Source organism: Narcine bancroftii, chromosome 7 (genome assembly GCF_036971445.1).
Source record: "Narcine bancroftii isolate sNarBan1 chromosome 7, sNarBan1.hap1, whole genome shotgun sequence".
NCBI lineage: Eukaryota > Metazoa > Chordata > Chondrichthyes > Torpediniformes > Narcinidae > Narcine > Narcine bancroftii.
The window spans coordinates 191,511,396-191,523,458 of NC_091475.1; the positions used below are offsets into that span (position 1 = coordinate 191,511,396).

General features: G+C 58.3%; 1 protein-coding gene across 2 annotated transcripts in view; it reads right to left on the reverse strand.

The window, feature by feature from the left end:
- The window catches only part of fam168a (family with sequence similarity 168 member A), a 34,387-nt gene extending 24,899 nt beyond the window's left edge, over positions 1-9,488 (reverse strand). For both annotated transcript variants that reach the window (XM_069891798.1, XM_069891797.1), the window contains exon 1: positions 9,410-9,488. In XM_069891798.1, the coding sequence (XP_069747899.1) occupies positions 9,410-9,443 (34 nt within the window). In that variant the 5' untranslated portion in view covers positions 9,444-9,488. The remainder of the gene's footprint in view (positions 1-9,409) is intronic.
- Between the last annotated feature and the right edge of the window lie 2,575 nt (positions 9,489-12,063).

Genomic DNA, 12,063 nt, shown 5'->3' on the forward strand with positions numbered 1-12,063 from the left:
AAGAGCTTTTATTTAAAAATCACAAATTGGCTAAATTTCAGTTCCAACTCCTCCTGGCTATCATTACAGGATTCAACACAGGTACCTGTGGTACCCATTTAAAGAGAATGTGAGCAGGAATGGCATCCTGGTGTCAGACGATAGCAAAGAGAAATGGCACTCTGGGTATACCCTGGTTGCACATCTGTCAGCCTGCCCTGTGCTTCATCACGGGATAGCATGGTGGACCCTGTGTTTAGGGAACACCAAGCATGAGGCCAAGGGTGCAAGTCAAGAGGGCACTCTGGTACTCCATGGATGTAAGGGTGCTCTCATTTGCCAGCAAAGCAAGAGAAACAAGGCAAGCAAGTCAGTGACCAGACATTTCTTTCTCTTCCCTTCCCTCTGATACTGGAGAGCAGCTCCTACAGCACTCTTCTCCATCGGAGACACAATTACTCTGTTTGGTCCAAAGGAGGGGGGCTGGAAGAGAGCTGGTGAGGCGTTGTCATTGAATTTGATTATGTGCCTTGTCCAGCATAAGGAAGGCATCTGTGTGTGTGTGTGTGTATATATATATATATATATATATATATATTATACCTACGGCTTCCACCAGCGTTGTCTCCGCTCCATCCTCAACATCCATTGGAGCGCTTACATCCCTAACGTCGAAGTACTCGAGATGGCAGAGGTCGACAGCATTGAGTCCACGCTGCTGAAGATCCAGCTGCGCTGGATGGGTCACATCTCCAGAATGGAGGACCATCGCCTGCCCAAGATCGTGTTATATGGCGAGCTCTCCACTGGCCACCGTGACAGAGGTACACCAAAGAAGAGGTACAAGGACTGCCTAAAGAAATCTCTTGGTGCCTGCCACATTGACCACCGCCAGTGGGCTGATCTCGCCTCAAACCGTGCATCTTGGCGCCTCACAGTTTGGCGGGCAGCAACCTCCTTTGAAGAAGACCGCAGAGCCCACCTCACTGACAAAAGGCAAAGGAGGAAAAACCCAACACCCAACCCCAACCAACCAATTTTCCCCTGCAACCGCTGCAATCGTGTCTGCCTGTCCCGCATCGGACTTGTCAGCCACAAACGAGCCTGCAGCTGACGTGGACTTTTTACCCCCTCCATAAATCTTCGTCCGCGAAGCCAAGCCAAAGAGAAAGAAGATATAGTATAAATATATATATATATATATATATATATATATATATATATACACACACACATATTAGATATATATTATATATATAGATCCACTTGCCTGGTATCTTTTTTATTTTTTTTTATTATAACCTGTACATAAAGTTATTGATCATCTTCATAGTGATTGCAGAGTAATGAGACTTCTGAGGGGTGGAATATTGTGTGGAGGAAATGTGGCCTTTCCGTCTATCTGGAATGCATGTGGTTCCATGTGACTTATTTGAAAGTCACATCACCTGTCAATCAAGGTTGGACTCCAGCCACCCATTAGTGCACACTTTGCCACTGGCTAACTTAAAACATTATTGGCTAGAAGCACAGAACAGCACACAACACTAATGCACACAGCACATTCTTTCTCTCTGCCTGGTGGTGCTGGCTCTGATACTCCTGTATCTCTTTCCCAACAGAAGCAGCTGAAACCGTACCACACTCTGCTGTAGTCAGCAGGATGCTCTTGATAGAGCTCCTGTACAAGGTTGACATGGATGGTGGCTGCTTCAGTCTTTTCAAGAAATGCAGTCGCTGTTGGGCCTTCCTGACAAGGGTGGAGATGTTGAGTGTCCACAATAGGTCACTAGTTCAGGAAATTATTGTGAACTTCTAGAGGAGGACATGAACCAGTCCTCATCGAAAGGTTAGCAGTGAAAAGGGTTAAGAACTTCAAATTCCTGGGAGAAATGGATCGGAGGTCAATCCACAGGACCATAAGAGTGGCAGACAGGATCAGTGGAGTCTTTCTACGCCCCTGCCCCCAATGGAAGTGATTTATCAGGATCATTGTCTGAAGAGGACCCCTTCCACTTTGGTCATTCAGGAAACAATTGCATCAATTTTGATCATCTCTAAATGTCTAAATATCAGAATTTTAAAACGGACTATGTTTTTGATCAGCATCAGACTTTGTTAGCCAGTTCCAGGTCATAAAGGGTCGATGACACTGGTCCTCTGTGTCCCATCCATACTAGGCAAGTGAGCGTGGGATGGGAGGAGTGCAGGTAATGAGAGCCAACATCTCTGAAGATCTGTCCTGGAGCCTACATGTTGATGCAATCAAATGAGGAATTTGAGATTTGATATGTGACTAAAGACTCTTGAAAAATTCTACTGGAGGAGTGCCGGCCGCGGGAGGAGTGCCGGCCGCGGGAGGAGTGCCGGCCGCGGGAGGAGTGCCGGCCGCGGGAGGAGTGCCGGCCGCGGGAGGAGTGCCGGCCGCGGGAGGAGTGCCGGCCGCGGGAGGAGTGCCGGCCGCGGGAGGAGTGCCGGCCGCGGGAGGAGTGCCGGCCGCGGGAGGAGTGCCGGCCGCGGGAGGAGTGCCGGCCGCGGGAGGAGTGCCGGCCGCGGGAGGAGTGCCGGCCGCGGGAGGAGTGCCGGCCGCGGGAGGAGTGCCGGCCGCGGGAGGAGTGCCGGCCGCGGGAGGAGTGCCGGCCGCGGGAGGAGTGCCGGCCGCGGGAGGAGTGCCGGCCGCGGGAGGAGTGCCGGCCGCGGGAGGAGTGCCGGCCGCGGGAGGAGTGCCGGCCGCGGGAGGAGTGCCGGCCGCGGGAGGAGTGCCGGCCGCGGGAGGAGTGCCGGCCGCGGGAGGAGTGCCGGCCGCGGGAGGAGTGCCGGCCGCGGGAGGAGTGCCGGCCGCGGGAGGAGTGCCGGCCGCGGGAGGAGTGCCGGCCGCGGGAGGAGTGCCGGCCGCGGGAGGAGTGCCGGCCGCGGGAGGAGTGCCGGCCGCGGGAGGAGTGCCGGCCGCGGGAGGAGTGCCGGCCGCGGGAGGAGTGCCGGCCGCGGGAGGAGTGCCGGCCGCGGGAGGAGTGCCGGCCGCGGGAGGAGTGCCGGCCGCGGGAGGAGTGCCGGCCGCGGGAGGAGTGCCGGCCGCGGGAGGAGTGCCGGCCGCGGGAGGAGTGCCGGCCGCGGGAGGAGTGCCGGCCGCGGGAGGAGTGCCGGCCGCGGGAGGAGTGCCGGCCGCGGGAGGAGTGCCGGCCGCGGGAGGAGTGCCGGCCGCGGGAGGAGTGCCGGCCGCGGGAGGAGTGCCGGCCGCGGGAGGAGTGCCGGCCGCGGGAGGAGTGCCGGCCGCGGGAGGAGTGCCGGCCGCGGGAGGAGTGCCGGCCGCGGGAGGAGTGCCGGCCGCGGGAGGAGTGCCGGCCGCGGGAGGAGTGCCGGCCGCGGGAGGAGTGCCGGCCGCGGGAGGAGTGCCGGCCGCGGGAGGAGTGCCGGCCGCGGGAGGAGTGCCGGCCGCGGGAGGAGTGCCGGCCGCGGGAGGAGTGCCGGCCGCGGGAGGAGTGCCGGCCGCGGGAGGAGTGCCGGCCGCGGGAGGAGTGCCGGCCGCGGGAGGAGTGCCGGCCGCGGGAGGAGTGCCGGCCGCGGGAGGAGTGCCGGCCGCGGGAGGAGTCCAGGTCGCGGGAGGAGTCCAGGTAATGGGCTGGGTCCAGGAAATCTCTTTCCCATTACTTTCCTCCAGGTGTTCCGTGGAGATCATTAGTACTGGTTGCATCACTGTCTGATATGGAGATGCCAGTGCACAGGACAGGAAAAGATGCCAGTTGTGAACTCAGCATCAGTTTTCACTCAGTTAAGGACATCTATAAGAGGTGGTGTCTCAAGAAAGCAACCTCCATCATTAAGGACCTTTACCACCCACACAATCCACACTGCTACCATCAGGACTGAGGTACGAGAGCCTGAAGACAAACACCCAGTGGCACAAAAAAACAACTTCTTCCCCTCTGCCATCAAATTTCTGAATGGACTACCTCTCTTTCTCTTTATTCACACCAATTACTGGTCCAATTATTATTCTGTTAAAATTGCAACAAAAAATTCTTGCTTTTTCCCATTCATTGATATCAGGCTAACAAATCAGTATTTGCCCCATTTCCTTTCCCCTCTCCACTTTCTATCACATTTCCTACCCTCAAAACTAATTTCAGAATGCACACACCATCTCGAAAGCTGCCTCCTTCAAAACTGTGTGGATCTTTGAGATTGTCAGCTTTCAAGCTTACCAACTTCTTTAGTACCATTTTTCTGCCTAGTTATTAGTTCTTTCATTTGCTCAGGTTTGCTGGATCCTTGATTCTCTATCATACCTGACCACGTTTCTCGCCCGTAATTATTTCATTCTTCTGCCAGTTCCTTAATTGCTGCATGTTAAATTCTCAATCTGCAAGGACCTCAGATTTGACCTCTGTTTTTTTTGTTCCTTTATACATATGAAATCACTTAATGAGATTTTTTGGCAACTCCATCATACTTCTCATACTTAAGTTGAAGTCACTTACCATAAAAAAGCAACTATGCTGGGAAATTTTCCTGACACAATAAGCACCGAAACCACCTTCTGCTTCTTGGCATTAAGCCAATTTACCACTCTCCATTAGCCTTTTACATTTTTGACAATCTGGTATGTGGGTCCTCAAAATCCTTTAAAATCAAATGATTTTTGGATATTAAGGGAACAAGGGATAAGTGGTGTTTAGGCAAAAGATCAGGATGATTTTATTGAATGATGGAGTCTGTACAAGAGGTTAAGTAACATTGCTGCTTCATTTCTTTCCTCCATCTCCACATTTTTCCCAATCAGGATATCTTCCTGTTCTTAATCTATCCTTTGTTAGTGTCTAGCTCTTTAAATGCAAGTTTCAGTTGGGGAAAATTTTAAATTATTAAGTGAATCCTCTAGTTTTGGCAAGAAAATATAATAAATCACTCAGAATTCAACCATTTGGACAGAAGCTTTTGACTTGTGTATACTCTCTGAAAGGCCAAAACTTACTGAATGACATTAGCCACAGGTGTAATTTTCTTCACCTGCTGGGCCTCCATTATGCCTGGGAAAATACTTTTTATGCAAGAACACACAGCTAAAATAGGTAGAAAACCTTAGTGCAAATTGGGAAACAAAAATAGCATTTAAAATTTTTCCTCATTAAATAATTCCAGGTATTCCTGAATGCATATTTATTAATGTTTGATTTGAATTTTTTTTTAAATCAATTGCATCAATTTTGATCATCTCTAAATGTCTAAACATCAGAATTTTAAAACAGACTATGTTTTTGATCAGCATCAGACTTTGTTAGCCAGTTCCAGGTCATAAAGGGTCGATGACACTGGCCCTCTGTGTCCCATCCATACTAAGCAAGGGGGCGCGGGTCACGGGAGGGGCGCGGGTCACGGGAGGGGCGCGGGTCACGGGAGGGGCGCGGGTCACGGGAGGGGCGCGGGTCACGGGAGGGGCGCGGGTCACGGGAGGGGCGCGGGTCACGGGAGGGGCGCGGGTCACGGGAGGGGCGCGGGTCACGGGAGGGGCGCGGGTCACGGGAGGGGCGCGGGTCACGGGAGGGGCGCGGGTCACGGGAGGGGCGCGGGTCACGGGAGGGGCGCGGGTCACGGGAGGGGCGCGGGTCACGGGAGGGGCGCGGGTCACGGGAGGGGCGCGGGTCACGGGAGGGGCGCGGGTCACGGGAGGGGCGCGGGTCACGGGAGGGGCGCGGGTCACGGGAGGGGCGCGGGTCACGGGAGGGGCGCGGGTCACGGGAGGGGCGCGGGTCACGGGAGGGGCGCGGGTCACGGGAGGGGCGCGGGTCACGGGAGGGGCGCGGGTCACGGGAGGGGCGCGGGTCACGGGAGGGGCGCGGGTCACGGGAGGGGCGCGGGTCACGGGAGGGGCGCGGGTCACGGGAGGGGCGCGGGTCACGGGAGGGGCGCGGGTCACGGGAGGGGCGCGGGTCACGGGAGGGGCGCGGGTCACGGGAGGGGCGCGGGTCACGGGAGGGGCGCGGGTCACGGGAGGGGCGCGGGTCACGGGAGGGGCGCGGGTCACGGGAGGGGCGCGGGTCACGGGAGGGGCGCGGGTCACGGGAGGGGCGCGGGTCACGGGAGGGGCGCGGGTCACGGGAGGGGCGCGGGTCACGGGAGGGGCGCGGGTCACGGGAGGGGCGCGGGTCACGGGAGGGGCGCGGGTCACGGGAGGGGCGCGGGTCACGGGAGGGGCGCGGGTCACGGGAGGGGCGCGGGTCACGGGAGGGGCGCGGGTCACGGGAGGGGCGCGGGTCACGGGAGGGGCGCGGGTCACGGGAGGGGCGCGGGTCACGGGAGGGGCGCGGGTCACGGGAGGGGCGCGGGTCACGGGAGGGGCGCGGGTCACGGGAGGGGCGCGGGTCACGGGAGGGGCGCGGGTCACGGGAGGGGCGCGGGTCACGGGAGGGGCGCGGGTCACGGGAGGGGCGCGGGTCACGGGAGGGGCGCGGGTCACGGGAGGGGCGCGGGTCACGGGAGGGGCGCGGGTCACGGGAGGGGCGCGGGTCACGGGAGGGGCGCGGGTCACGGGAGGGGCGCGGGTCACGGGAGGGGCGCGGGTCACGGGAGGGGCGCGGGTCACGGGAGGGGCGCGGGTCACGGGAGGGGCGCGGGTCACGGGAGGGGCGCGGGTCACGGGAGGGGCGCGGGTCACGGGAGGGGCGCGGGTCACGGGAGGGGCGCGGGTCACGGGAGGGGCGCGGGTCACGGGAGGGGCGCGGGTCACGGGAGGGGCGCGGGTCACGGGAGGGGCGCGGGTCACGGGAGGGGCGCGGGTCACGGGAGGGGCGCGGGTCACGGGAGGGGCGCGGGTCACGGGAGGGGCGCGGGTCACGGGAGGGGCGCGGGTCACGGGAGGGGCGCGGGTCACGGGAGGGGCGCGGGTCACGGGAGGGGCGCGGGTCACGGGAGGGGCGCGGGTCACGGGAGGGGCGCGGGTCACGGGAGGGGCGCGGGTCACGGGAGGGGCGCGGGTCACGGGAGGGGCGCGGGTCACGGGAGGGGCGCGGGTCACGGGAGGGGCGCGGGTCACGGGAGGGGCGCGGGTCACGGGAGGGGCGCGGGTCACGGGAGGGGCGCGGGTCACGGGAGGGGCGCGGGTCACGGGAGGGGCGCGGGTCACGGGAGGGGCGCGGGTCACGGGAGGGGCGCGGGTCACGGGAGGGGCGCGGGTCACGGGAGGGGCGCGGGTCACGGGAGGGGCGCGGGTCACGGGAGGGGCGCGGGTCACGGGAGGGGCGCGGGTCACGGGAGGGGCGCGGGTCACGGGAGGGGCGCGGGTCACGGGAGGGGCGCGGGTCACGGGAGGGGCGCGGGTCACGGGAGGGGCGCGGGTCACGGGAGGGGCGCGGGTCACGGGAGGGGCGCGGGTCACGGGAGGGGCGCGGGTCACGGGAGGGGCGCGGGTCACGGGAGGGGCGCGGGTCACGGGAGGGGCGCGGGTCACGGGAGGGGCGCGGGTCACGGGAGGGGCGCGGGTCACGGGAGGGGCGCGGGTCACGGGAGGGGCGCGGGTCACGGGAGGGGCGCGGGTCACGGGAGGGGCGCGGGTCACGGGAGGGGCGCGGGTCACGGGAGGGGCGCGGGTCACGGGAGGGGCGCGGGTCACGGGAGGGGCGCGGGTCACGGGAGGGGCGCGGGTCACGGGAGGGGCGCGGGTCACGGGAGGGGCGCGGGTCACGGGAGGGGCGCGGGTCACGGGAGGGGCGCGGGTCACGGGAGGGGCGCGGGTCACGGGAGGGGCGCGGGTCACGGGAGGGGCGCGGGTCACGGGAGGGGCGCGGGTCACGGGAGGGGCGCGGGTCACGGGAGGGGCGCGGGTCACGGGAGGGGCGCGGGTCACGGGAGGGGCGCGGGTCACGGGAGGGGCGCGGGTCACGGGAGGGGCGCGGGTCACGGGAGGGGCGCGGGTCACGGGAGGGGCGCGGGTCACGGGAGGGGCGCGGGTCACGGGAGGGGCGCGGGTCACGGGAGGGGCGCGGGTCACGGGAGGGGCGCGGGTCACGGGAGGGGCGCGGGTCACGGGAGGGGCGCGGGTCACGGGAGGGGCGCGGGTCACGGGAGGGGCGCGGGTCACGGGAGGGGCGCGGGTCACGGGAGGGGCGCGGGTCACGGGAGGGGCGCGGGTCACGGGAGGGGCGCGGGTCACGGGAGGGGCGCGGGTCACGGGAGGGGCGCGGGTCACGGGAGGGGCGCGGGTCACGGGAGGGGCGCGGGTCACGGGAGGGGCGCGGGTCACGGGAGGGGCGCGGGTCACGGGAGGGGCGCGGGTCACGGGAGGGGCGCGGGTCACGGGAGGGGCGCGGGTCACGGGAGGGGCGCGGGTCACGGGAGGAGCGCGGGTCACGGGAGGAGCGCGGGTCACGGGAGGAGCGCGGGTCACGGGAGGAGCGCGGGTCACGGGAGGAGCGCGGGTCACGGGAGGAGCGCGGGTCACGGGAGGAGCGCGGGTCACGGGAGGAGCGCGGGTCACGGGAGGAGCGCGGGTCACGGGAGGAGCGCGGGTCACGGGAGGAGCGCGGGTCACGGGAGGAGCGCGGGTCACGGGAGGAGCGCGGGTCACGGGAGGAGCGCGGGTCACGGGAGGAGCGCGGGTCACGGGAGGAGCGCGGGTCACGGGAGGAGCGCGGGTCACGGGAGGAGCGCGGGTCACGGGAGGAGCGCGGGTCACGGGAGGAGCGCGGGTCACGGGAGGAGCGCGGGTCACGGGAGGAGCGCGGGTCACGGGAGGAGCGCGGGTCACGGGAGGAGCGCGGGTCACGGGAGGAGCGCGGGTCACGGGAGGAGCGCGGGTCACGGGAGGAGCGCGGGTCACGGGAGGAGCGCGGGTCACGGGAGGAGCGCGGGTCACGGGAGGAGCGCGGGTCACGGGAGGAGCGCGGGTCACGGGAGGAGCGCGGGTCACGGGAGGAGCGCGGGTCACGGGAGGAGCGCGGGTCACGGGAGGAGCGCGGGTCACGGGAGGAGCGCGGGTCACGGGAGGAGCGCGGGTCACGGGAGGAGCGCGGGTCACGGGAGGAGCGCGGGTCACGGGAGGAGCGCGGGTCACGGGAGGAGCGCGGGTCACGGGAGGAGCGCGGGTCACGGGAGGAGCGCGGGTCACGGGAGGAGCGCGGGTCACGGGAGGAGCGCGGGTCACGGGAGGAGCGCGGGTCACGGGAGGAGCGCGGGTCACGGGAGGAGCGCGGGTCACGGGAGGAGCGCGGGTCACGGGAGGAGCGCGGGTCACGGGAGGAGCGCGGGTCACGGGAGGAGCGCAGGTAATGGGCTGGGTCCAGGAAATCTCTTTACCATTACTTTCCTCCAAGAAAATGTATGCATTCTGGATAATTTGTCAAAAAAATTTACCTGGACCTGCAATGTACAAATGAACATCAGCTTTCAATTAAAAATGCATTTAGTATGAAAAAGTATTTTTTGTTTTAAAACTTACCTGGAGGATATCCAGGACTACCACTAGTATACATGTTAGCAGTATAGGCTGGTGCAGTTGTCGGGTAACCCGCAGGATAACCTGGACAATGAAACAGAATGCTAAATGTCAAGTAATACAGTATGTTCAAATCAAAAGCATTAATATCAAACATACATTAAGATATTCACCTGAAAACTCATGAAATGCTGCATTTTCCCTGGTCTATTATTGATTGATCATTTGCAGTATTTCTACTGTAACTCCTAATTATAAAAGGGAATGCATCCTATATTATTCAGTTTACAGGACATTTTCATGAATCTCCAATCTGGCTGCAACATCCTGCTTTGGCTCAGATTAGGGTTAATGACCTATTGCAGAGAAACTTCTTGTGACTGCTATGTTACAAGTTTGCTTGATGCTAACACTCTCAATTGAAGATAAAATACAGGTAACCCTAGAATATAAGGGTTCTGTTCCTAAAGAAAAAAATCTACATTGTAATTTACTGCAATGCAAAGTTACACGATCTGCTCAGAAAATCAGATGGGGGGAAAAAATGCAACATTTACTTTTCTCTATCCACAAATTTCAAAAGTGATTTTTTATTCTGTATCCCAGATTCTTTGGTAGGTATTTGTGAATTCCATTTCCATCACCCAATCTGTAATAACACAAGGTTTACCTGTAACTTAACAAGGTAACCAAGATAACTAACACCACGGCAAAATACTTGTACCCATGATGGTAGTGCCTGTGCCTGGTCCATGGGGGGGGAGGGGGGGAAGAGGGTGGTGGGAGCAGCAGACTGGCACAGAGCACCAGAAATGGTAACATCCCCTATAGAGAAGGAAAAGCAGAGGTGACTTTCCTTTAGAAAGGTGGCCACTTCAGCGGTCTAGCAAGAGCCTCAGCGACTGAAGGACCCTCACAGGCTGCAGGTGACTTGCAGTCGAGGGACCCATATGGGCTGCAGGCTGCTAGAGACTGGCTCATGGGAACCAGGTTATCATAATCAGGATTCGAAAGGGAAGAAGGGCTCCCAAATGTCCTCAGTCGCTGAAGGCTTCCTGGTCGTATCAGAGGTTTGGATCTGAAGCTCAGTTTGCGAATGAATCGAACAGGGATCTGATCGGCTGCAGAAGCTCTGGAGGCGAATCCATAGTCTCTGACTGAACACTTTTGCTTCTTTCTCTCTTACTACAACACAAATGGTTATTCTTTGTCTGCCTTACACAAGGCAGAGGGCAATTTTGTGTAATATTACATGTTCTGTACTATTACACGATAATAGTGGAATCTTGATCCTTGGGAAAAAAAATTCACAAATTGGATCAATCTATTCTTATAGATTCAATTTCTTTGATCTGTATGATTCTGTTTAAACTTCAACTAGTTCACCTATACATTTCATAAAGTGCAGAATGGCGTTTGCAAATACTGGCATTAAGCTGGTTAGAAAGCCAAAGTCTTGATCAGCAAGTATCCTGTACATGTTTTCTTAACCCTTTAACTTTGAATACCCACTTCAATATTCTAACCATTTCATATTCTCCCAATTGATGAATATTCCTTTGCCTTTATCTCCCCAAATACACAGCTCCAAATTTCAAACTAAATTCAATCTTTTTTATCTTTCTAAGTGCTCCAATTAAATCTTGATGCATGCAACCCCTTTCAAAAGTCACACTGCCAATTTTGGTATATTAATCAAGACCTCCACATTTATTTTTAAATCAATAGTGTCAAAACAACATTCAGCACTAAGTACAACAGTAACTCACTGCGTACAGCTTTCTAATCTCCGTGCTTGGATCTAAATAGCTACTTGCAGTTGGAATCTAGCTTGATCAATTTCCCATGGAATCAGTGCAGATACTAATTTTACACTTAAACATATTTCCCTACTTTTAATCAATTCTCCATTTCCAATTACACTGAATCCTGACTACTTTTAGCTTTGCATGCAGAACTCTGAAATGATTTTCCGTGTCAAAGAAAATGGATGGGGTAAGAGTTTTAAAATTATAATTTCACATTAGTTGCTTTATAGCAATAATAATAAGTATACTACTTAAATAAACAAACAGTTGCCAAGACTGTGTTCCAGCAGTTTCATCAGTAAATTATCAAGAATTCTGAGCTCTGCACAGATTAGTAATTAAACTTGCAACTGATTCCAGGGAGATAACATTGATTGGTGCATGCAATCTGATTAATTGATGCATTGAAACAAATGGGACACTTCAAACAAGTCAACACAAGGAAAGCAGGCCTAAGATTTAAAAACTATTAATTAAGGAAATGGTTTTCTAAAATTTGTATTACTACCAAATGGAAAATATCAACGACACAATTTCCTCTATTTGTAGGATGCAAATTAAAATATTTATTCTTATTGTAATAGAAACTAAAATGCTATTAAATAGTTTAAAGATAACATGTTACAATAGTAATGGATTTATGTTAATATTGATATTTAGGTTAATGTTAAGGACTCTACATCACCTTTGTTGACCTCACCAAAGCCTTCGACACCGTGAGCAGGAAAGGGCTTTGGCAAATACTAGAGCGCATCGGATGTCCCCCAAAGTTCCTCAACATGATTATCCAACTGCACGAAAACCAACAAGGTCGGGTCAGATACAGCAATGAGCTCTCTGAACCCTTCT